This window comes from Eucyclogobius newberryi, unplaced genomic scaffold, assembly GCF_026437365.1.
Source record: "Eucyclogobius newberryi isolate DKJ021-1_F unplaced genomic scaffold, fEucNew1.0.hap1 SCAF_145, whole genome shotgun sequence".
Taxonomy (NCBI): Eukaryota; Metazoa; Chordata; class Actinopteri; order Gobiiformes; family Gobiidae; genus Eucyclogobius; species Eucyclogobius newberryi.
The window spans coordinates 78,970-105,109 of NW_027315774.1; the positions used below are offsets into that span (position 1 = coordinate 78,970).

Consider the following 26,140-nt stretch of genomic DNA (forward strand, 5'->3'; position numbering starts at 1 on the left):
CGCTCCCTAAGTGAATGACCTCTGACCTCGGACCTCCAGTACTCCCTCAGTGAATGACTTCTGACCTCCAGCGCTCCCTTAGTGAATGACCTCTGACCTCGGACCTCCAGTGGCCCCTAAGTGAATGACCTCTGACCTTGGACCTCCAGCGCTCCCAAGTGAATGACCTCGGACCTCCAGCGCTCCCTAAGTGAATGACCTCTGACCTCGGTCCTCCAGTACTCCCTCAGTGAATGACCTCTGACCTCTGACCTCCAGCGCTCCCTTAGTGAATGACCTCTGACCTCGGACCTCCAATGCTCCCTAAGTGAATGACCTCTGACCTTGGACCTCCAGCGCTCCCTCCGTGAATGACCTTTGACCTCGGACCTCCAGAGCTCCTTAAGTGAATGACCTCTGACCTCGGACCTCCAATGCTCCCTAAGTGAATGACCTCTGACCTTGGACCTCCAGCGCTCCCTCAGTGAATGACCTCTGACCTCGGACCTCCAGCGCTCCCTCAGCAAATGACCTCTGACCTCCAGCTTGTAACGCTCCCTCAGTAAATGACCTCTGACCTTGGACCTCCAATGCTCCCTAAGTGAATGACCTCTGACCTTGGACCTCCAGCGCTCCCTAAGTGAATGACCTCTAACCTCGGACCTCCAGCACTCCCTCAGTGAATGACCTCTGACCTCGGACCTCCAGCGCTCCCTAAGTGAATGACCTCTGACCTCGGACCTCCAGGGCCCCCTAAGTGAATGACCTCTGACCTTGAACCACCAGCGCTCCCAAGTGAATGACCTCGGACCTCCAGCGCTCCCTAAGTGAATGACCTCTGACCTCGGACCTCCAGTACTCCCTCAGTGAATGACCTCTGACCTCCAGCGCTCCCTTAGTGAATGACCTCTGACCTCGGACCTCCAGTGCCTCCTAAGTGAATGACCTCGGACCTCCAGTACGCCCTCAATGAATGACCTCTGACCTCCAGCGCTCCCTAAGTGTATGACCTCTGACCTTGGACCTCCAGCGCTCCCTAAGTGAATGACCTCTGACCTCGGACCTCCAGCGCTCCCTCAGTGAATGACCTCTGACCTTGGACTTCCAGCACTCCCTAAGTGAATGAACTTGGACCTCCAGCGCTCCCTAAGTGAATGACCTCTGACCTCGGACCTCCAGCGCTCCCTAAGTGAATGATCTCTGACCTCGGACCTCCAGCTCTCCCTCAGTGAATGACCTTGGACCTCCAGTGCCCCCTAAGTGAATGACCTCTGACCTCGGACCTCCAGCGCTCCCTAAGTGAATGACCTCTGACCTCGGACCTCCAGCTCTCCCTCAGTGAATGACCTTGGACCTCCAGTGCTCCCTAAGTGAATGACCTCTGACCTCGGACCTCCAGCGCTCCCTAAGTGAATGACCTCTGACCTCAAACCTCCAGCACTCCCTCAGTGAATGACCTCTGACCTCTGACCTCCAGCGCTCCCTAAGTGAATGACCTCTGACCTCGGACCTCCAGCGCTCCCTATGTGAATGACCTCTGACCTTGGACCTCCAGCGCTCCCTCAGTGAATGACCTCTGACCTTGGACCTCCAGCACTCCCTAAGTGAATGACCTCGGACCTCCAGCGTTCCCTAAGTGAATGACCTCTGACCTTGGACCTCCAGTGCTCCCTCAGTGAATGACCTCTGACCTTGGACCTCCAGCACTCCCTAAGTGAATGACCTCGGACCTCCAGCGTTCCCTAAGTGAATGACCTCTGACCTTGGACCTCCAGCGCTCCCTAAGTGAATGACCTCGGACCTCCAGCGCTCCCTCAGTGAATGACCTCTGACCTTGGACCTCCAGCGCTCCCTAAGTGAATGACCTCTGACCTCGGACCTCCAATGCTCCCTAAGTGAATGACCTCTGACCTCGGACCTCCAGCGCTCGGACCTCCAGCGCTCGGACCTCCAGCGCTCCCTAAGTGAATGACCTCGGACCTCCAGTACTCCCTCAGTGAATGACCTCTGACCTCCAGCGCTCCCTTAGTGAATGAACTCTGACCTCGGACCTCCAGCACTCCCTCAGTGAATGACCTCTGACCTCCAGCACTCCCTAAGTGAATGACCTGTGACCTTGGACCTCCAGCGCTCCCTCCGTGAATGACCTTTGACCTCGGACCTACAGCGCTCCTTAAGTGAATGACCTCTGACCTCGGACCTCCAATGCTCCCTAAGTGAATGACCTCTGACCTCGGACCTCCAGCGCTCCCTCAGCAAATGACCTCTGACCTCCAGCTTGTAACGCTCCCTCAGTAAATGACCTCTGACCTTGGACCTCCAGCGCTCCCTAAGTGAATGACCTCTAACCTCGGACCTCCAGCACTCCCTCAGTGAATGACCTCTGACCTCGGACCTCCAGCGCTCCCTAAGTGAATGATCTCTGACCTTGGACCTCCAGTGCCCCCTAAGTGAATGACCTCTGACCTTGGACCTCCAGCGCTCCCAAGTGAATGACCTCGGACCTCCAGCGCTCCCTAAGTGAATGACCTCTGACCTCGGACCTCCAGTACTCCCTCAGTGAATGACCTCTTACCTCCAGTGCCCCCTAAGTGAATGACCTCTGACCTTGGACCTCCAGCGCTCCCAAGTGAATGACCTCGGACCTCCAGCGCTCCCTAAGTGAATGACCTCTGACCTCGGACCTCCAGTACTCCCTCAGTGAATGACCTCTGACCTCTGACCTCCAGCGCTCCCTTAGTGAATGACCTCTGACCTCGGACCTCCATTGCCTCCTAAGTGAATGACCTCGGACCTCCAGTACTCCCTCAGTGAATGACCTCTGACCTCCAGCGCTCCCTTAGTGAATGAACTCTGACCTCGGACCTCCAGCACTCCCTCAGTGAATGACCTCTGACCTCCAGCGCTCCCTAAGTGAATGACCTCTGACCTTGGACCTCCAGCGCTCCCTAAGTGAATGACCTCTGACCTCAGACCTCCAGCGCTCCCTCAGTGAATGACCTCTGACCTTGGACCTCCAGCACTCCCTAAGTAAATGAACTTGGACCTCCAGCGCTCCCTAAGTGAATGACCTCTGACCTCGGACCTCCAGCGCTCCCTAAGTGAATGACCTCTGACCTCGGACCTCCAGCTCTCCCTCAGTGAATGACCTTGGACCTCCAGTGCTCCCTAAGTGAATGACCTCTGACCTCGGACCTCCAGCGCTCCCTAAGTGAATGACCTCTGACCTCTGACCTCCAGCGCTCCCTAAGTGAATGACCTCTGACCTCGGACCTCCAGCGCTCCCTAAGTGAATGACCTCTGACCTTGGACCTCCAGCGCTCCCTCAGTGAATGACCTCTGACCTAGGACCACCAGCTTGTAATGCTCCCTCAGTACATGACCTCTGACCTCGGACCACCAGCTTGCACTCGACCTCGTCCTGGCCCAGGTCGTTGATGGCGCGGCAGACGTATCTTCCCCCGTCGAAGAGGCTGGGTTTGCGGATCCTCAGGGTGAGAACGCCCTGGTTGTTCTGCATCAGGAACTTAGGGTCTTCACTGATGATCATGTTGTTCTTCATCCAAACGATCTTTGGCTGAAGCACCAGAGAATATGGAGGACGTTCAGTTTAAGGACAAATACATACAAACGTCACTAAAAAGGTCAAACTAGACGAAAAGCCAAATGTTAGAGACAAGTGGGCGTGTCCTTCTTACCCGAGGAAATCCACGCACGGCGCAGCTGATGGCCGTGGTGTATCCTGCCACCACACTCCTGTCCACCAGGGGCGCTGTGAACTTGGGCGAGCGGCTCATGTCCATCTCTTGGAACGGACGAGGATTGAACTCCAAACCTGAGACGACACAGGGACAATTATTCAGTTAAAGGGACGTTTATTCAGTTAAAGGGACGTTTATTCAGTTAAAGGGACGTTTATTCATTTAAAGGGACGTTTATTCAGTTAAAGGGGCGTTTTTCATTTAAAGGGGCGTTTATTCAGTTAAAGGGACGTTTATTCAGTTAAAGGGGCGTTTATTCATTTAAAGGGACGTTTATTCAGTTAAAGGGGCGTTTTTCATTTAAAGGGGCGTTTTTCAGTTAAAGGGACGTTTATTCATTTAAAGGGACGTTTATTCAGTTAAAGGGGCGTTTTTCATTTAAAGGGGCGTTTTTCAGTTAAAGGGACGTTTATTCAGTTAAAGGGACGTTTATTCAGTTAAAGGGGCGTTTATTCAGTTAAAGGGACGTTTATTCAGTTAAAGGGGCGTTTTTCATTTAAAGGGGCGTTTCTTCAGTTAAAGGGACGTTTATTCAGTTAAAGGGACGTTTATTCAGTTAAAGGGACGTTTATTCAGTTAAAGGGGCGTTTATTCATTTAAAGGGACGTTTATTCATTTAAAGGGACGTTTATTCAGTTAAAGGGGCGTTTTTCATTTAAAGGGGCGTTTTTCAGTTAAAGGGACGTTTATTCAGTTAAAGGGACGTTTATTCAGTTAAAGGGACGTTTATTCAGTTAAAGGGACGTTTATTCATTTAAAGGGACGTTTATTCAGTTAAAGGGGCGTTTTTCATTTAAAGGGGCGTTTTTCAGTTAAAGGGACGTTTATTCAGTTAAAGGGACGTTTATTCAGTTAAAGGGGCGTTTATTCAGTTAAAGGGGCGTTTATTCATTTAAAGGGACGTTTATTCAGTTAAAGGGGCGTTTTTCATTTAAAGGGGCGTTTTTCAGTTAAAGGGACGTTTATTCAGTTAAAGGGACGTTTATTCAGTTAAAGGGGCGTTTATTCAGTTAAAGGGACGTTTATTCAGTTAAAGGGGCGTTTTTCATTTAAAGGGGCGTTTCTTCAGTTAAAGGGACGTTTATTCAGTTAAAGGGACGTTTATTCAGTTAAAGGGGCGTTTATTCATTTAAAGGGGCGTTTATTCATTTAAAGGGACGTTTATTCAGTTAAAGGGGCGTTTTTCATTTAAAGGGGCGTTTTTCAGTTAAAGGGACGTTTATTCAGTTAAAGGGACGTTTATTCAGTTAAAGGGACGTTTATTAAGTTAAAGGGGCGTTTATTCATTTAAAGGGACGTTTATTCAGTTAAAGGGGCGTTTTTCATTTAAAGGGGCGTTTTTCAGTTAAAGGGACATTTATTCAGTTAAAGGGACGTTTATTCAGTTAAAGGGGCGTTTATTCAGTTAAAGGGACGTTTATTCAGTTAAAGGGGCGTTTTTCATTTAAAGGGGCGTTTCTTCAGTTAAAGGGACGTTTATTCAGTTAAAGGGGCGTTTATTCAGTTAAAGGGACGTTTATTCAGTTAAAGGGGCGTTTTTCATTTAAAGGGGCGTTTTTCAGTTAAAGGGACGTTTATTCAGTTAAAGGGGCGTTTATTCAGTTAAAGGGACGTTTATTCATTTAAAGGGACGTTTATTCATTTAAAGGGACGTTTATTCAGTTAAAGGGGCGTTTTTCATTTAAAGGGGCGTTTTTCAGTTAAAGGGACGTTTATTCAGTTAAAGGGACGTTTATTCAGTTAAAGGGACGTTTATTCAGTTAAAGGGACGTTTATTCATTTAAAGGGACGTTTATTCAGTTAAAGGGGCGTTTTTCATTTAAAGGGGCGTTTTTCAGTTAAAGGGACGTTTATTCAGTTAAAGGGACGTTTATTCAGTTAAAGGGGCGTTTATTCAGTTAAAGGGGCGTTTATTCATTTAAAGGGACGTTTATTCAGTTAAAGGGGCGTTTTTCATTTAAAGGGGCGTTTTTCAGTTAAAGGGACGTTTATTCATTTAAAGGGACGTTTATTCAGTTAAAGGGGCGTTTTTCATTTAAAGGGACGTTTATTCAGTTAAAGGGACGTTTATTCAGTTAAAGGGGCGTTTTTCATTTAAAGGGGCGTTTTTCATTTAAAGGGGCGTTTATTCAGTTAAAGGGACGTTTATTCAGTTAAAGGGGCGTTTTTCATTTAAAGGGGCGTTTATTCAGTTAAAGGGGCGTTTATTCAGTTAAAGGGACTTTTATTCAGTTAAAGGGACGTTTTTCATTTAAAGGGACGTTTATTCAGTTAAAGGGACGTTTATTCAGTTAAAGGGACGTTTTTCATTTAAAGGGACGTTTATTCAGTTAAAGGGACGTTTTTCATTTAAAGGGGCGTTTATTCAGTTAAAGGGACGTTTATTCAGTTAAAGGGGCGTTTTTCATTTAAAGTGCCGTTTATTCAGTTAAAGGGGCGTTTTTCATTTAAAGTGCCGTTTATTCAGTTAAAGGGGCTCTACGTAACGTTTCAGCTTTTATTCATTAGTTCTTGGTCAAGAGAGACATTTACCCCCTGGACCTGATTCGTGCGTTTGACCTGATTCGTGCGTTTGACCTGATTCGTGCGTTTGACCTGATTCGTGCGTTTGACCTGATTCGTGCGTTTGACCTGATTTGGAGATGACGGCCGTGTTCTTGGCGACGCCCGGCTCGTCGCTCAAACCGCAGACGTTTTCACTGAAAACTCTGAACGAATATTCGTTTCCCATCACGAGGTCAGACACGGTGCAGCTCGGCCGGCGGTTATGATCGTACACCGTGAACCACTCCTGAGGGGGAGACGGGGGAGACGAGGGAGACGGGGGAGATGGGGCAGACAGGGGAGACGGAGGTTATGATCGTACACCGTGAACCACTCCTGAGGGGGAGACGGGGGAGACGAGGGAGACGGGGGAGATGGGGCAGACAGGGGAGACGGAGGTTATGATCGTACACCGTGAACCACTCCTGAGGGGGAGACGGGGGAGACGAGGGAGACGGGGGAGATGGGGCAGACAGGGGAGACGGAGGTTATGATCGTACACCGTGAACCACTCCTGAGGGGGAGACGGGGGAGACGAGGGAGACGGGGGAGATGGGGCAGACAGGGGAGACGGAGGTTATGATCGTACACCGTGAACCACTCCTGAGGGGGAGACGGGGGAGACGAGGGAGACGGGGGAGATGGGGCAGACAGGGGAGACGGAGGTTATGATCGTACACCGTGAACCACCCCCGAGGGGGAGATGGGGGAGACGGGGGAGACGAGGGAGACGGGGGAGACGAGGGAGACGGGGGAGACAGAGGTTATGATCGTACACTGTGGACCACTCCTGAGGGGGAGACAGGGGGAGAAGGGGGGAAACATGTACCTTGGTCTTCATGTTAGAGGGGGGAGACGGGGGAGAGACAGGGGGAGACGGAGGGGACACATGTACCTTGGTCTTCATGTTAGAGGGGGGAGACGGGGGAGAGACAGGGGGAGACGGAGGGGACACATGTACCTTGGTCTTCATGTTAGAGGGGGGAGACGGGGGAGAGACAGGGGGAGACGGAGGGGACACATGTACCTTGGTCTTCATGTTAGAGGGGGGAGACAGGGGGGAAACATGTACCTTGGTCTTCATGTTAGAGGGGGGAGACAGGGGGGAGACATGTACCTTGGTCTTCATGTTAGAGGGGGGAGACGGGGGAGAGACAGGGGGAGACGGAGGGGACACATGTACCTTGGTCTTCATGTTAGAGGGGGGAGACGGGGGAGAGACAGGGGGAGACGGAGGGGACACATGTACCTTGGTCTTCATGTTAGAGGGGGGAGACGGGGGAGAGACAGGGGGAGACGGAGGGGACACATGTACCTTGGTCTTCATGTTAGAGGGGGGAGACAGGGGGGAAACATGTACCTTGGTCTTCATGTTAGAGGGGGGAGACAGGGGGGAGACATGTACCTTGGTCTTCATTTTAGAGGGGGGAGACAGGGGAGAGACAGGGGGAGACGGAGGGGACACATGTACCTTGGTCTTCATGTTAGAGGGGGGAGACGGGGGTGAGACAGGGGGAGACGGAGGGGACACATGTACCTTGGTCTTCATGTTAGAGGGGGGAGACAGGGGAGAGACAGGGGGAGACGGAGGGGACACATGTACCTTGGTCTTCATGTTAGAGGGGGGAGACGGGGGAGAGACAGGGGGAGACGGAGGGGACACATGTACCTTGGTCTTCATGTTAGAGGGGGGAGACGGGGGAGAGACAGGGGGAGACGGAGGGGACACATGTACCTTGGTCTTCATGTTAGAGGGGGGAGACAGGGGAGAGACAGGGGGAGACGGAGGGGACACATGTACCTTGGTCTTCATGTTAGAGGGGGGAGACGGGGGAGAGACAGGGGGAGACGGAGGGGACACATGTACCTTGGTCTTCATGTTAGAGGGGGGAGACGGGGGAGAGACAGGGGGAGACGGAGGGGACACATGTACCTTGGTCTTCATGTTAGAGGGGGGAGACGGGGGAGAGACAGGGGGAGACGGAGGGGACACATGTACCTTGGTCTTCATGTTAGAGGGGGGAGACGGGGGAGAGACAGGGGGAGACGGAGGGGACACATGTACCTTGGTCTTCATGTTAGAGGGGGGAGACGGGGGAGAGACAGGGGGAGACGGAGGGGACACATGTACCTTGGTCTTCATGTTAGAGGGGGGAGACGGGGGAGAGACAGGGGGAGACGGAGGGGACACATGTACCTTGGTCTTCATGTTAGAGGGGGGAGACGGGGGAGAGACAGGGGGAGACGGAGGGGACACATGTACCTTGGTCTTCATGTTAGAGGGGGGAGACGGGGGAGAGACAGGGGGAGACGGAGGGGACACATGTACCTTGGTCTTCATGTTAGAGGGGGGAGACGGGGGAGAGACAGGGGGAGACGGAGGGGACACATGTACCTTGGTCTTCATGTTAGAGGGGGGAGACAGGGGAGAGACAGGGGGAGACGGAGGGGACACATGTACCTTGGTCTTCATGTTAGAGGGGGGAGACGGGGGAGAGACAGGGGGAGACGGAGGGGACACATGTACCTTGGTCTTCATGTTAGAGGGGGGAGACGGGGGAGAGACAGGGGGAGACGGAGGGGACACATGTACCTTGGTCTTCATGTTAGAGGGGGGAGACGGGGGAGAGACAGGGGGAGACGGAGGGGACACATGTACCTTGGTCTTCAGGTCGGCCTTCTGGATCATGTAGCCGAGGATGTCACAGTTGCCGTCGTCTTTGGGCGGTTTCCACTCGAGAGCCGCATTGAAGCCCCAGACGTCTGCCACCCGCACGAGGACCGGGGGCCCGGGTCTGTCTGAGGAGGACACGCGAGACACACGGGACACACGCTTAAACATCACACAGGTTAGAGTGTAGGTTTACCACATAGACCTGTGCTTGTGTGTTTGTTTGTTTATGTGTTTGTTTGTGTGTTTGTTTGTGTGTTTGTTTGTGTGTTTGTTTGTGTGTTTGTGTGCTTGTGTGTTTGTTTGTTTATGTGTTTGTGTGTTTGTTTATGTGTTTTTTTGTGTGTGTTTGTTTGTTTGTTTATGTGCTTGTTTGTGTGTTTGTTTGTTTGTTTGTGTGTGTGTTTGTTTGTTTCTTTATGTGCTTGTGTGCTTGTTTGTTTATGTGTTTGTTTGTTTGTTTGTGTGCTTGTGTGTTTGTTTGTTTGTTTGTTTATGTGTTTGTTTGTTTGTTTATGTGTTTGTTTGTTTGTGTGCTTGTGTGTTTGTTTGTTTGTTTGTTTTTGTGTTTGTTTGTTTTTGTGTTTGTTTGTTTGTTTGTGTGCTTGTGTGTTTGTTTGTTTGTTTGTGTGTTTGTTTGTTTGTTTGTGTGTTTGTTTGTTTGTAAGTTTGTTTGTTTGTTTGTTTGTGTGTTTGAATATGTAAAGATTATAACAAAGTGCAAATGTCCGTCTGTTACAATGAACATTATTATTCTTCAGTTCAAATGTCAGATTCCAGAAGCTTTTGACTCATGATCAGAAGTGACTTTTGTGCAGCTCGTTTCCCTTGAGGACGACAGTGACTCATTCACCAACTCAAAGGTCAAAGGTCAGGTTAGCCCAAGGCCCTGACCACTGACCCGCCGGACAAGCATGATTAATAATCCATGAAATGATAAACGCTTGTCATGTGCCTGAAATACTGATGTTTAATGACACAAGAACCTCGTTTGTTTAACGTGATTATGATTATTACAGTTTGAATTTGAGTATTTAAGTATTCTGAGTATTTAAGTATTCTGAGTATTTAAGTATTCTGAGTATTCAAGTATTCTGAGTATTCAAGTCTTCTGAGTATTCAAGTCTTCTGAGTATTCAAGTATTCTGAGTATTCAAGTCTTCTGAGTATTCAAGTATTCTGAGTATCCGAGGAATTCTGAGTATTCGAGTATTCTGAGTATTTGATTATTCGATTTGTTTCATTTGTCGAGATGAACTTTTCCTTCATCATCTTGAACACGAGCTCCGGATTATGAAGCTCCACGAGCACCAGAGGATTATGGGAAATGACACTGTAATCCTCACCTCAGTACTATGACAACCGACCCACAGCTGCAGGAGGCGACCGACAAACTTCTGCAGGAGGCGACCAACATCTGCAGGAGGCGACCGACCAACATCTACAGGAGGCGACCGACCAACATCTACAGGAGGCGACCAACATCTGCAGGAGGCGACCGACCAACATCTACAGGAGGCGACCGACCAACATCTACAGGAGGCGACCGACCAACATCTGCAGGAGGCGACCAACATCTGCAGGAGGCGACCGACCAACATCTACAGGAGGCGACCGACCAACATCTACAGGAGGCGACCGACCAACATCTACAGGAGGCGACCGACCAACTTCTGCAGGAGGCGACCAACATCTGCAGGAGGCGACCGACCAGCATCTACAGGAGGCGACCGACCAACATCTACAGGAGGCGACCGACCAACATCTGCAGGAGGCGACCGACCAACATCTACAGGAGGCGACCGACCAACATCTGCAGGAGGCGACCGACCAACATCTGCATGAGGCAACCAACTAACACCTGCAGGAGGCGATGACCCACATCTGCAGGAGGCGACCGACCAACATCTGCATGAGGCAACCAACTAACACCTGCAGGAGGCGACCGACCCACATCTGCAGGAGGCGACCGACCAACTTTTGCAGAAGGCAACCGACCAACTTTTGCAGGAGGCGACCGACAGCTGAAGGAGCCAACCGACCAACATCTGCAGGAGGCGACAAACATCTGCAGGAGGCAACCGACCAACATCTGCAGGAGGCAGCCAACTAACACCTGCAGGAGGCAACCGACAAACATCTGCAGGAAGCGACCGACCAACATCTGCAGGAGGCGACCAACATCTGCAGGAGGCAACCGACCGACATCTGCAGGAGGCGACAAACATCTGCAAGAGGCAACAGACCAACTTTTGCAGGAGGCGACCGACCAACTTTTGCAGGAGGCGACCGACAGCTGCAGGAGGCAACCGACCAACATCTGCAGGAGGCGACCGACCAACATCTGCATGAGGCAACCAACTAACACCTGCAGGAGGCAACCGACCGCCATCTGCAGGAGGCAACCAACTAACACCTGCAGGAGGCAACCGACCAACATCTGCATGAGGCAACCAACTAAAACCTGCAGGAGGCAACCAACCAACATCTGCATGAGGCAACCAACTAACACCTGCAGGAGGCGACCGACCCACATCTGCAGGAGGCGACCGACCAACTTTTGCAGAAGGCAACCGACCAACTTTTGCAGGAGGCGACCGACAGCTGAAGGAGCCAACCGACCAACATCTGCAGGAGGCGACAAACATCTGCAGGAGGCAACCGACCAACATCTGCAGGAGGCAGCCAACTAACACCTGCAGGAGGCAACCGACAAACATCTGCAGGAAGCGACCGACCAACATCTGCAGGAGGCGACCAACATCTGCAGGAGGCAACCGACCGACATCTGCAGGAGGCGACAAACATCTGCAAGAGGCAACAGACCAACTTTTGCAGGAGGCGACCGACCAACTTTTGCAGGAGGCGACCGACAGCTGCAGGAGGCAACCGACCAACATCTGCAGGAGGCGACCGACCAACATCTGCATGAGGCAACCAACTAACACCTGCAGGAGGCAACCGACCGCCATCTGCAGGAGGCAACCAACTAACACCTGCAGGAGGCAACCGACCAACATCTGCATGAGGCAACCAACTAAAACCTGCAGGAGGCAACCAACCAACATCTGCAGAAGGCAACCAACTAACACCTGCAGGAGGCAACCGACCGCCATCTGCAGGAGGCAACCAACTAACACCTGCAGGAGGCAACCGATCAACATCTGCATGAGGCAACCAACTAACACCTGCAGGAGGCGACTGACAGCTGCAGGAGGAAACCGACCAACATCTGCAGGAGGCGATCAAAATCTGCAGGAGGCAACCGACCAACATCTGCAGGAGGCGACCGACCAACTTTTGCAGGAGGCGACCAACATCTGCAGGAGGCAACCGACAAACATCTGCAGGAGGCAACCAACTAACATCTGCAGGAGGCGACCGACAGCTGCAGGAGGCAACCGACCAACATCTGTGGGAGGTGACCGACTGACATCTGCAGGAGGCAACCGAACAACATCTGCAGGAGGCGACCGACCCACATCTGCAGGAGGCGACCAACATCTGCAGGAGGCAACCGACCAACTTATGCAGGAGGCGACCGACCAACTTTTGCAGGAGGCAACCGACAGCTGCAGGAGGCAACCGACCAACATCTGCAGGAGGCGTCCAACATCTGCAGGAGGCAACCAACTACACCTGCAGGAGGCAACCGACCAACATCTGCAGGAGACAACAAACTAACACTTGCAGGAGGCAACCGACCAACATCTGCATGAGGCAACCAACTAACACCTGCAGGAGGCAACCGACCAACAACTGCATGAGGCAACAAACTAACACCTGCAGGAGGCAACCGACCAACATCTGCAGAAGGCTACCAACATCTGCATGAGGCAACCAACTAACACCTGCAGGAGGCAACCGACCAACATCTGCAGGAGGCGACCAACATCTGCAGGAGGCAACCGACCCACCAGCAGGAGGACGACCAACATCTGCAGGAGGTGACCGACCCACACCTGCAGGAGGCGACCAACATCTTCATGAGGCAACCGACCAGCATCTGCAGGAGGCGACCGACCCACATCTGCAGGAGGCGACCAACATCTGCAGGAGGCAACCGACCCACCAGCAGGAGGCGACCGACCCACAACTGCAGGAGGCGACCGACCCATATCTTCAGGAGGCGACCGACCCACATCTGCAGGAGGCAACCAACTAACACCTGCAGGAGGCGACCAACATCTGCATGAGGCAACCGACCAGCATCTGCAGGAGGCAACCGACCCACATCTGCAGGAGGCGACCAACATCTGCAGGAGGCAACCGACCCACCAGCAGGAGGCGACCGACCCACAACTGCAGGAGGCGACCGACCCACATCTGCAGGAGGCAACCGACCCACATCTGCAGGAGGCGACCAACATCTGCAGGAGGCAACCGACCCACCAGCAGGAGGCGACCGACCAACATCTGCAGGAGGGGACCGACCCACATCTGCAGGAGGCAACCAACTAACACCTGCAGGAGACAACCGACCAACATCTGCAGGAGGAAATCAGCATCTGCAGGAGGCGACCGACCCACATCTGCAGGAGGACCGACCAACATCTGCAGGAGGCAACCGACCCACCAGCAGGAGGACCGACCAACATCTGCAGGAGGTGACCGACCCATACCTGCAGGAGGCAACCGACCAACATCTGCAGGAGGCAACCGACCAACATCTGCAGGAGGCAACCGACCAGCATCTGCAGGAGGCGACCCACATCTGCAGGAGGCGACCAACCCACATCTGCAGGAGGCGACCAACATCTGCAGGAGGCAACCGACCCACCAGCAGGAGGACCGACCAACATCTGCAGGAGGCGACCGACCCACCAGCAGGAGGACCGACCAACATCTGCAGGAGGCGACCGACCCACATCTGCAGGAGGCGACCGACCCACCCACAGGAGGCGACCGACCCACATCTGCAGGAGGCGACCGACCCACCCACAGGAGGCGACCGACCCACATCTGCAGGAGGCGACCGACCCACACCTGCAGGAGGCGACCGACCCACATCTGCAGGAGGCGACGACCCACATCTGCAGGAGGCGACCAACCCACATCTGCAGGAGGCGACCAACATCTGCAGGAGGCAACCGACCCACCAGCAGGAGGACCGACCAACATCTGCAGGAGGCGACCGACCCACCAGCAGGAGGACCGACCAACATCTGCAGGAGGCGACCGACCCACATCTGCAGGAGGCGACCGACCCACCCACAGGAGGCGACCGACCCACATCTGCAGGAGGCGACCGACCCACCCACAGGAGGCGACCGACCCACATCTGCAGGAGGCGACCGACCCACACCTGCAGGAGGCGACCGACCCACATCTGCAGGAGGCGACGACCCACATCTGCAGGAGGCGACCGACCCACATCTGCAGGAGGCGACCGACCCACATCTGCAGGAGGCGACCCACATCTGCAGGAGGCGACCGACCCACATCTGCAGGAGGCGACCGACAGGTTCAGAAGGAGCAGACGACTCTGGGACAATTAGGCTCCTCCTCTTTTCTTTATGAGTTCTTAAGAGTCGAAGGAGGAGATCATGGGTTCGATTCCCGGACCAGACCAACATCACATGATCTCTCTGGGTGGAGTTTGCATGTTCTCCCCGTGTTACCGTGGGTTCTCTCCGGGTTCTCCGGCTCCTCCCACCGTCCAAAGACATGCATGTGTTAGGTAAAATTGGCGACTCTAAATTGGCCCTAGTGAATGAATGTGAGCGTGAACTGTCTGTAATGTCTATGTCTCTGTGTTGGCCCTGCGACAAGTTGGCCACTGTCCAGGGTGTACCTCGCCTAAGGCCCGAAGTCACTGGGATAGGCTCCAGTCACCTGCGACCCCGAAAGGGAACAAGCGGTAGAAAATGGATGGATGGAAGTTTAATGAGGTCAAGTCTGATCGACACAAACTCTGCAAGAACAGGACAGCAAGACCCTTTGGACAAAGTGGGACGTGTTTGTTGAATGTCCCGTGAGAGCTTTACTGACCCACGACCTGTAAATGTCCCGTGAGAGCTTTACTGACCCACGACCTGTGAATGTCCCGTGAGGGCTTTACTGACCCACGACCTGTGAATGTCCCGTGAGGGCTTTACTGACCCACGACCTGTGAATGTCCCGTGAGAGCTTTACTGACCCACGACCTGTGAATGTCCCGTGAGAGCTTTACTGACCCACGACCTGGATGTGGATGTCCGCACTGTCCGACATGTTCTCGATCTGCACGTGGAGGGTGTAAACCCCAGAGTGGACTCTCTCTGACGAGCGGATGAAGAGGATGGAGTCGACGTCGCTGGTGCGGATCCCCACGGACCTGACGTCCAGGGGCGTCCCGTCTTTGGACCAGGTCACCACGGGGCGGGGCTTTCCCTACAGAAGACAGAATATATGTGTTTCATAGCCAAGGGGACATTTGTCACAGACGTGCAAACTGGACGCTTTTATTGCACTTAAAAACAAGCATTCTTCCAGTGCATATTGTAACAAAATGGACTCTTATTTGGGAGGAGCCTCCAGCTGCTGGTTTCCATGGAAACAGTCCACAGTCTGACATTAAACTGATCTATTTCCATGGATGTTCTGAAGAATGGTTTTAGAAGGTTACACAGTGTTACTTTAAACAAATACAGCCTTGTTATACTGACTTTACAGTGCACTTGAGTGGATGAATGTCTGTTCCCTCTCGCTCCTCGTTCCATACTTCATCAGTCCTGTAATAAACCCTTCAGGACTAAACCGGTATCACATCAAAAGTGTCGTCTTGAGCCTCCATCTTAGACCTTTAGAGCCGTCGAGATCACACAGAGACGCCTCGCTGGCTCCGCCTCCTCCAGCGCCGCCGCTTCTTCAAAAGACAAGATGGCCGCCGCTGGCTTTGGCCTGCCTGCTTTCATTGAGCTCCCACTGTGGCTCTTCAGGGGCCCCTGGGAGACGTCGTGAGGCTCCGTGTTTGTTTGAGATGAACCGAGCCACAACGTGAAACCCCCACACAAGAAAGTACTTTTACTTCTGAGTCGTGAGTCGTGAGTCGTGAGTCGTGAGTCGTGAGTCCCTGGACTGTGGCTCTGTGGGGCCCGAAAACCAGGTCAGGAAAATGCTTCAATGTTAAATCACTTTAAGATCAGGGAAAATATCAAATTTCTCTGACGAATATTGAAAAATCTGATTAGAATTGTGTTATTTTTATTCATAGTTAAATAGGTTCATTTAGAGTTCAGAACTAAACGTACTTTTCACATTCAGGTCAGACTTAACGGATCAGAATCCACCCAACGCAAACGCCCTGAATAAGTCTGTTCTGAAACACAAAATCCACTGAGAGACTTACATTTCGCAGTCAGATCCTGGCGTTTCGTAGAGGGGGCCCCCAGAGGGGGGCCACAGAGGGGGGCCACAGAGGGAGGGCCACAGGGGGGTCGCAGAGGGGGCTGCAAAGGGAGGGCCGCAGAGGGGGCCGCGGAGGGGGCCCCAGAGGGGGGCAGTGTTGGGGATTCACTCCCTGAGAAGTCTCCAATGACGTTCATTCAGAAATATTTCACACAGTCTTTAATCTGCTCTCGCTGGGGCTTTTTCTCACAAATCCACTTAAAGGTCCTAAAGGTTCCTCTCCTCATGGGGCAGAGTGTGTATGAAAGCACAGACTTACTGTCAAAGCAGCTCTCAGGGTCAAAATCAGACCGCCGTGTGCTGTCTGCGTTTGTATTCTCCTCGAACCAGAAAGAGTGCTGTTAGCATGCTAGTTGTTGTTAGCATTGCCGTGACCACAAAACATCTCATTGTGGTGAATAATTAGAACGTTGATTGAGTTTGGAAAGTGAAGAAAGACTTTGAACTTTGAACCGTTTAAATTGTTTAAATAGTTCTGTTTTTCATGTTTTTAAGAGACCTAAAGGACCTTTAAGAAGACTCTTTTCCCCAGAACCTTTATGTGAAGTATAATCTGTTTAGCCCCGGCACAGATTTATTCTAGAAGCTTCTATTGGGGTGAAAATGCATCTAAATCTCTACATCTAAATATAGAGCGTTGTATTCTCAGGACATGCGCCGTTAGCATGCTAATGTTTGTTAGCATGCTAATGTTTGTCACCCTAAGTGAGAGATACATGAGGCCAGAGAACATGAGGCCAGAGAACACAAGGCCAGAGAACATGAACCTGTGGCCAGGTGAAGTGGTCCCTGCCCTGTGTGGACGGTCCCTCATCTGCCTGAAGAGTGGGTCCAGTTCCAGTCTCCCTCGTGTCTGTGAGAGTGGGATCTCTCCTTCACTGGAACTCCTCCAGGTTTCTGCGCTTTTTTCCCAAAGAGGTTTTTTTTGTAGTTTTTCCTGGCCGAGAAGGAGAGTCTAAGGACAGAGGACCCTGGGACATCGTCCCTCGCCACCACAGACATTGTTGATTCATTTCTCCCTGTGGCCCTCAGAGGAAACTGTTGTTGTGATTTTGGGTCTAACAAAAATAAATTGATTTGATTTGATTTAGAACATGAGGCCAGAGAACCTGAACCTGAGGCCAGAGAACATGAGGCCAGAGAACCTGAACCTGAGGCCAGAGAACTTGAGGCCAGAGAACATGAGGCCAGAGAACTTGAACCTGAGGCCAGAGAACTTGAGGCCAGAGAACATGAACCTGAGGCCAGAGAACTTGAGGCCAGAGAACATGAGGCCAGAGAACATGAGGCCAGAGAACATGAGGCCAGAGAACATGAACCTGAGGCCAGAGAACATGAACCTGAGGACAGAGTCCCTGTAACCATGACGACGCTGACCTGGAAGGGGATGACGATGTTGACCTTCTCTCCCACTCGAGTGATGAGTTTGGAGCGCAGATGACGAGGCACGCGGATCTTAGGCGACTCTGAGAGGACAAAGCGAGAGGACGAAGAGAGAGAACCAAGCGAGAGGACAAAGAGAGATAAGAACAAGAGTCATTGTAAATTAGAATATTCAGAGTTTAAAAAGAAAAAAAAAAATGAATAAAATGTTTTAGAATCTCCCACAAAAGAAAGACCATATTCATTATCTCTATGAAGCGTTCCCTCGTCTGGAATGGTGTTAGCGCTCCATCTCCTGGCAGCGAAGGAAATAAACAAAAGCTAGCGCGACATGCTAACGTGAACACACTCACCCACGATCTCCCTGATGGTCACGGCCTGTCCCAGGACGGCGGGCGGGCTGCGTCCCGCCGGGTTCACCGCCACCACCCGGAACAGCATCTTCTCCCCGACAGGAAGTCCCTTCACGCGGTACTGCGTCTTCTCCACCGGGGCCTCGTTAGCCTGCACCCACTGGTCACCTGTGGGGGGCGGGGCCGAGCACGGGAGGACGGAGAGAGAGGGTGAGGCCGGGCACGGGAGGGCGGAGAGAGAGGGCGCGGCCGGGCACGGGAGGGCGGCGAGAGAGGGCGCGGCCGAGCACGGGAGGGTTGAGAGAGAGGGCGCGGCCGAGCACGGGAGGGCGGAGAGAGAGGGTGCGGCCGAGCACGGGAGGGCGGAGAGAGAGAGGGCGCGGCCGAGCACGGGAGGGCGAAGAGAGAGGGAGAGGCCAAGCACGGGAGGACGGAGAGAGAGGGCGCGGCCGAGCACGGGAGGGCGAAGAGAGGGCGCGGCCAAGCACGGGAGGGCGGAGAGAGAGGGCGAGTGGCGGGAGCTCGCCATTTTTAAGAAAGCAAAGACTTCTGGGAGGATTGTGTGTGTTCAAAGCTCATGATTGTTATTATGACAGTTCTCGAGTCTAAATGTGTTTAGTCCAGATTATACCAGATACAAATATGAAGAAAGATTATGAGCAAATAATATGATTCAGAATAAAATAAAACATTTCCTGTTAGTCTGAAGTAAACTCATGTTCGATGTCACTCTGATCGTGGGATTAAAGGAGCTCCAGGTTTGGCAGGTTTAAGTTTAAGATTGTTTTTGAGGCAGATAAAAGGCACAAAGTATTTTACTCAGGACGACGACCTCGGGTTAAATGAATAAATTAATGAATAAACTTCCCCTTTACTGCCTAAAATATAGATTATTAAGAATTTAGACGCACATTTGACATTGTGACCCGACCCGACCTGACCCGACCCGACCTGACCCGACCCGACCTGACCCGACCCGACCTGACCCGACCCGGCCTGACCCGACCCGGCCTGACCCGACCTGACCCGACCCAGCCTGACCCGACCCGGCCTGACCCGACCCAGTCTGACCCGACCCAGCCTGACCAACCCGACCTGACCCGACCCGAGTTCAAATTTGACCCGAACCACTGGCTCCAAAAAACTGGTTGCATTTTTTAGATGCTGACAATTATTGCCCTTTTTATTAATTATAAATGTAATAAATAAGAACGCTCAAGGGAAATAATGTCTAAATGATATAAATACATTGATAATCTTGAGAAACTTTGTACTAAATATATGAAAAATGAATGTGAAATGTGTGTGCCCGGGTATATGACAGTAGTATAAAAGTATAAGTACTTCCTTCGACGCAGTACTCGATGATGTAGCCCTGGATCCCGCCTGCGCCGACCTTTTCCGGCTGACGCCATTTCAGGGCACAAGTGGAGTCAGTCAGATCGTCCACCTGCAGACGAGTCGGCTCACTGGTGGGCGCTGCAACCGAGCAAACACATCATCATGAGCAGAGGGGTCATGAGCAGAAGAAGGGGTCATGAGCAGAAGAAGGGGTCATCATGAGCAGAAGAAGGGGTCATGAGCAGAGGGGTCATCATGAGCAGAGGGGTCATGAGCAGAAGAAGGGGTCATCATGAGCAGAAGAAGGGGTCATCATGAGCAGAGGGGTCATCATGAGCAGAAGAAGGGGTCATGAGCAGAGGGGTCATCATGAGCAGAGGGGTCATGAGCAGAAGAAGGGGTCATGAGCAGAGGGGTCATCATGAGCAGAGGGGTCATGAGCAGAAGAAGGGGTCATGAGCAGAGGGGTCATCATGAGCAGAGGGGTCATGAGCAGAAGAAGGGGTCATCATGAGCAGAAGAAGGGGTCATCATGAGCAGAGGGGTCATCATGAGCAGAAGGAGGGGTCATGAGCAGAGGGGTCATCATGAGCAGAGGGGTCATCATGAGCAGAGGGGTCATCATGAGCAGAGGGGTCATGAGCAGAAAAATGGGTCATCATGAGCAGAAGAAGGGGTCATGAGCAGAGGGGTCATCATGAGCAGAGGGGTCATCATGAGCAGAGGGGTCATCATGAGCAGAGGGGTCATCATGAGCAGAGGGGTCATCATGAGCAGAGGGGTCATGAGCAGAAGAAGGGGTCATGAGCAGAGGGGTCATGAGCAGAAGAAGGGGTCATGAGCAGAGGGGTCATCATGAGCAGAGGGGTCATCATGAGCAGAGGGGTCATCATGAGCAGAGGGGTCATGAGCAGAAAAATGGGTCATCATGAGCAGAGGGGTCATCATGAGCAGAACAAGGGGTCATGAGCAGAAGAAGGGGTCATCATGAGCAGAGGGGTCATCATGAGCAGAGGGGTCATCATGAGCAGAGGGGTCATGAGCAGAAGAAGGGGTCATGAGCAGAGGGGTCATCATGAGCAGAAGAAGGGGTCATGAGCAGAAAAATGGTTCATCATGAGCAGAGGGGTCATGAGCAGAAGAAGGGGTCATCATGAGCAGAGGGATCATCATGAGCAGAAGAAGGGGTCATGAGCAGAGGGGTCATCATGAGCAGAGGGGTCATCATGAGCAGAGGGGTCATCATGAGCAGAGGGGTCATCATGAGCAGAGGGGTCATGAGCAGAGGGGTCATCATGAGCAGGATAATTATTGTATAATAATGTATAGTTTTCCCTTATGTTTCATCGGCCCAGTGAGACCTTCTCACTGTTAAAACTAGTCAAAACTACTACATGATATTTTCAGGTAGTTCTGGTCCTGGTCCTGGTCCTGGTCCTGGTCCTGGTCCAGTACCGAGGGGCATGAAGGGCTTGGAGGAGTCGCTGGGCTGAGAAACGCCAATGCCGTTCACGGCGAACACTCTCATCTCGTAGAGAACGCCATCGATCATCCTCTTTGCCTCGTACGTCGTGGATTCAAAAACGTCAAAGTTCAGTTTGGTCCAACGCGCCGAGCCGACCTTCTTCCTCTCCATCAGATAACCTGAGCAGAGGAAGAACAAGCACATCAGAACCTGAGCAGAGGAAGAACAAGCACATCAGATAACCTGAGCAGAGGAAGAACAAGCACATCAGAACCTGAGCAGAGGAAGAACAAGCACATCAGATAACCTGAGCAGAGGAAGAACAAGCACATCAGAACCTGAGCAGAGGAAGAACAAGCACATCAGATAACCTGAGCAGAGGAAGAACAAGCACATCAGAACCTGAGCAGAGGAAGAACAAGCACATCAGATAACCTGAGCAGAGGAAGAACAAGCACATCAGATAACCTGAGCAGAGGATTTTTCACTGATCATAGAACTCAAGCAACTGTTTTTAAATGTGCACACTCTCCCCGTGCAGAAGCACAAACAGCCCCGCCTCTACAGCCCCGCCTCTACAGCCCCGCCTCTACAGCCCCGCCTCTACAGCCCAGCCTCTACAGCCCCGCCTCTAAAGCCCCGCCTCTACAGCCCCGCCTCTAAAACCCCGCCTCTACACATGTGTTTGTTTATTAGCGCGATCGCATCATTTCTCGTCTCTTCTGAGCTCGAGTCTTTCTCTGTGTCATGTTTGTAACTGTAGGAACTCTCTAAACCCACAGACATATCAACCACACATGTGTAACCATGGAAACGTGCTGCTATGGGAACCAGGCTGCAGGTGTGCAGCAGCACGCAGGGAATGATTGACATGTGGGAGAACTACTGTCTGTTTTTGACGAGGAAACACTGTTAGAACAAGGTTGTTGCAGCGACGAGAACCTCAACGACAGAAAGCATGGAACGTCCTCAGGGGCGGAGCATCAGGGGCGGAGCCTCAGGGGGGGAGCCTCAGGGGCGGAGCCCAGGTGTGGTACCTTTAAGTGGAATGCCTCCATCGTAGGGCGGGGCGTCCCATGTGATCACAGCAGAGTCTTCCCCCACAGAAGAACAACGAACGTTCTCTGGAGGCTCCGGAACATCTGCAGAGAGAGGGGGAGGAGAGAGGAGGGGGGAGGAAAGAGGGGAGGAGAGAGGAGCAGAGAAGAGGAGGAGAGAGGAGGGGGGAGGAGAGAGGGGAGGAGAGAGGAGGAGAGAGGAGGGGGGAGGAGAGAGGGGAGGAGAGAGGAGCAGAGAAGAGGAGGAGAGAGGAGGGGGGAGGAGAGAGGGGAGGAGAGAGGAGGAGAGAGGAGGGGGGAGGAGAGAGGGGAGGAGAGAGGAGCAGAGAAGAGGAGGAGAGAGGAGGAGAGAGGAGGGGGGAGGAGAGAGAGAGGAGGGGGGAGGAGAGAGAGAGAGGAGGGGGAGGAGAGAAGGGAGGAGAGAGGGAGGAGAGAGGAGGGGGAGGAGAGAGGAGGAGAGTAGAGGAGGAGAAAGGGAGAGAGGAGGGGGGAGGAGAGAGGAGGAGAGAAGAGGAGGAGAGAGGAGGGGGGAGGAGAGAGGGGAGGAGAGAGGAGCAGAGAAGAGGAGGAGAGAGGAGGGGGGAGGAGAGAGGGGAGGAGAGAGGAGGAGAGAGGAGGGGGGAGGAGAGAGGGGAGGAGAGAGGAGCAGAGAAGAGGAGGAGAGAGGAGGAGAGAGGAGGGGGGAGGAGAGAGGGGAGGAGAGAGAGAGGAGGGGGGAGGAGAGAGAGAGAGGAGGGGGGAGGAGAGAAGGGAGGAGAGAGGGAGGAGAGAGGAGGGGGAGGAGAGAGGAGGAGAGAAGAGGAGGAGAAAGGGAGAGAGGAGGGGGGAGGAGAGAGGAGGAGAGAAGAGGAGGAGAGAGGAGGGGGGAGGAGAGAGGAGTAGAGAAGAGGAGGAGAGAGGGAGGAGAGAGGAGGGGGGAGGAGAGAGGAGTAGAGAAGAGGAGGAGAGAGGGAGGAGAGAGGAGGGGGGAGGAGAGAGGAGGAGAGAATAGGAGGAGAGAGGAGGAGAGAGGAGGAGAGAGGGAGGAGAGGGAGGAGAGATGGGAGGAGAGGGGGGAGAAAGGGAGGAGAGAGGAGGAGAGAGGGAGGAGAGAGGAGGGGGAGGAGAGAGGGGAGGAGAGAGGGGAGGAGAGAGGAAGAGAGAGGAGGAGAGAGGAGGGGGGAGGAGAGAGGGGAAGAGAGAGGAGGAGAGAGGAGGGGGGAGGAGAGAGGGGAGGAGAGAGGGGAGGAGAAAGGGGAGGAGAGAGGGAGGAGAGAGAGGGAGGAGAGAGGGAGGAGAGAAGAGGAGGAGAGAGGAGGAGAGAGGGAGGAGAGGGAGGAGAGATGGGAGGAGAGGGGGGGAGAAAGGGAGGAGAGAGGAGGAGAGAGGGAGGAGAGAGGAGGGGGGAGGAGAGAGGGGAGGAGAGAGGGGAGGAGAGAGGAAGAGAGAGGAGGGGGGAGGAGAGAGGGGGAGGAGAGAGGAGGGGGGAGGAAAGAGGGGAAGAGAGAGGAGGAGAGAGGAGGGGGGAGGAGAGAGGGGAGGAGAGAGGAGGAGAGAAGAGGAGGAGAGAGGGAGGAGAGAGGAGAGCGGAGGAGAGAGGAGGGGAGAGGGAGGAGAGAAGAGGAGGAGAGAGGAGGGGGGAGGAGAGAGGGGAGGTGAGAGGGAGGAGAGAAGAGGGGGAGGAGAAAGGAGGAAAGAAGAGGAGGAGAGAGGGAGGAGAGAGGAGGGGGGAGGAGAGAGGGGAGGAGAAAGGGGGAAGAGAGAGGGAGGAGAGAGAGGGAGGAGAGAGGGAGGAGAGAGGAGGAGAGAAGAGGAGGAGAGAGGGAGGAGAGAGGAGGGGGGAGGAGAGAGGAGGAGAGAAGAGGAGGAGAGAGGAGGGGGGAGGAAAGAGGGGAGGAGAGAGGAGGAGAGAGGAGGGGGGAGGAGAGAGGGGAGGAGAGAGGAGGAGAGAAGAGGAGGAGAAAGGAGGGGGGAGGAGAGAGGGAGGAGAGAGGAGGGGAGAGGGAGGAGAGAGGAGGAGAGAGGGGAGGAGAGAGGGAGGAGAGAAGAGGGGGAGGAGAGAGGGAGGAGAGAGGAGGAGAGAAGAGGAGGAGAGAGCGAGGAGAGAGGAGAGAGGAGGAGAGAGGAGGGGAGAGGGAGGAGAGAGGAGGAGAGAAGAGGAGGAGAGAGGGAGGAGAGAGGAGGGGGGAGGAGAGAAGAGGAGGAGAGAGGGAGGAGGGGGAGGAGAGAGGAGGAGAGAAGAGGAGGGGAGAGGGAGGAGAGAGGAGGAGAGAAGAGGAGGAGAGAGGGAGGAGAGAGGAGGGGGAAGGAGAGAGGAGGAGAGAGGAGGGGAGAGGGAGGAGAGAGGAGGAGAGAAGAGGAGGAGAGAGGAGGGGGGAGGAGAGAGGGGAGGAGAAAGGGGAGGAGAGAGGGAGGAGAGAGAGGGAGGAGAGAGGGAGGAGAGAGGAGGAGAGAAGAGGAGGAGAGAGGAGGAGAGAGGAGGAGAGAGGGAGGAGAGAGAAGGGGGAGGAGGAGAAAGGGATGAGAGAGGAGGAGAGAGGGAGGTGAGAGGAGGAGAGAGGGAGGAGATGAGGGGGGAGGAGAGAGGGGGAGGAGAGAGGAGGGGGGAGGAAAGAGGGGAGGAGAGAGGAGGGGGGAGGAGAGAGGGGAGGAGAGAGGGAGAAGAGAGGAGGAGAGAGGGAGGAGAGAGGGGAAGAGGGAGGAGAGAGGGAGGAGAGGGGGGGAGAGAGGAGGAGGAGAGAGTTCAAATAGAGTCAAAACAGTTCTAAACTTCTGAACTCTAACCATAACTTAGAGCTCTGATTCTGCAGAAACACAACATGTCTAAGGTCAGAAGTGTGTTTGTGTTGACGTTTGTGAAGGTCACTGACCCACGACCTTGACCAGCAGCTCGGTGTGGTCCTCTCCGGCCGGGTTGCTCACGGTGATGGAGTAGGGGCCCTCGTCGCTCCTCTCAGCGCTCTCGATCACGAAGCTGCAGAGGCCCTTGGTCATCTCCACGTGCACTCGGCCCTCGGACTGCGCCACCTCCTGGACGGAGCAGAGACAACAAGAACGTCCAGATGTCTTAGAGACGATGGGTCATAAATGTTTGACCGTCCTGGGTTTAAGTCTGACCCTGAGGAAGTGACCCTCAGAACTCAGAGTCCAGCTCTACTTTCCTCATGGACGGTCAGTGATACAGATGAACTGACCTCATCTCTTCAGCACGTCCCGGTCAGTGACATAAACTGACCTCATCTCTTCAGCACGTCCCGGTCAGTGACATAAACTGACCTCATCTTTTCAGCACGTCCCGGTCAGTGACATAAACTGACCTCATCTCTTCAGCACGTCCCGGTCAGTGACATAAACTGACCTCATCTCTTCAGCACGTCTCGGTCAGTGACATAAACTGACCTCATCTCTTCAGCACGTCCCGGTCAGTGACATAAACTGACCTCATCTCTTCAGCACGTCCCGGTCAGTGACATAAACTGACCTCATCTCTTCAGCACGTCCCGGTCAGTGACATAAACTGACCTCATCTCCTCTCTTCCAGATGACCGTTGGCGCTGGTTCTCCGCTGACCTCCACGTCCAGCCTCAGCTTGTTGCCGGCGACGACAGTGATGCCGTTCTTGTTGCCGCTGCCCGTGTCCAGATGGATCTTTGGAGGATCTGCAGAACATCACACGGGAACGAGAGCGAGGTTTGTGGTCAGAAACGGTCACATCAACATGAGCAGTGACTGACCAGTGAGTCTAAAGTGACCGTGAGTCACAACTTTAAATAGTTCTCAAATAAATCCAAATAAGCCTGTTTTCCCCTCTACAGGCGCTGAGCAGTACTGCAGGAAGCTTGGGTCTTCTTCTCCTGCAACTGCTCAGTCTGTGGGCGTGTTCAGAGGCCCGTTCATGCTCCGCCCACTAACAGAAGCTCTAACTGAGCATGTGCAGAGGAGAAGAGAAGCTCTAACTGAGCATGTGCAGAGGAGAAGAGAAGCTCTAACTGAGCATGTGCAGAGGAGAAGAGAAGCTCTAACTGAGCATGTGCAGAGCCTGTGAGCTTTAAAGAGACAGTGTGTCACTTTAGAGCCCGTAAGCTTTAAAGAGACAGTGCGTCACTTTAGAGCCCGTAAGCTTTAAAGAGACAGTGCGTCACTTTAGAGCCCGTAAGCTTTAAAGAGACAGTGTGTCACTTTAGAGCCCGTAAGCTTTAAAGGGACACTGTGTCACT

The 26,140-nt window shown here is 53.3% G+C and overlaps 1 protein-coding gene across 1 annotated transcript in view; it reads right to left on the bottom strand.

The window, feature by feature from the left end:
• LOC140360216 (myosin-binding protein C, fast-type-like) overlaps nt 1-26,140 on the bottom strand; it is a 159,855-nt gene that overhangs the window by 61,186 nt on the left and 72,529 nt on the right. Inside the window, exons 15-26 of the mRNA XM_072445420.1 lie at nt 25,446-25,582; nt 24,794-24,953; nt 21,924-22,028; nt 20,877-21,065; nt 19,425-19,559; nt 18,081-18,248; nt 17,722-17,810; nt 15,132-15,327; nt 8,944-9,083; nt 6,372-6,531; nt 3,678-3,814; nt 3,370-3,556 (exon numbers count right to left, since the gene is read on the bottom strand). Coding sequence (XP_072301521.1) covers nt 3,370-3,556; nt 3,678-3,814; nt 6,372-6,531; nt 8,944-9,083; nt 15,132-15,327; nt 17,722-17,810; nt 18,081-18,248; nt 19,425-19,559; nt 20,877-21,065; nt 21,924-22,028; nt 24,794-24,953; nt 25,446-25,582 — 1,803 coding nt within the window. The remainder of the gene's footprint in view (nt 1-3,369; nt 3,557-3,677; nt 3,815-6,371; nt 6,532-8,943; nt 9,084-15,131; nt 15,328-17,721; nt 17,811-18,080; nt 18,249-19,424; nt 19,560-20,876; nt 21,066-21,923; nt 22,029-24,793; nt 24,954-25,445; nt 25,583-26,140) is intronic.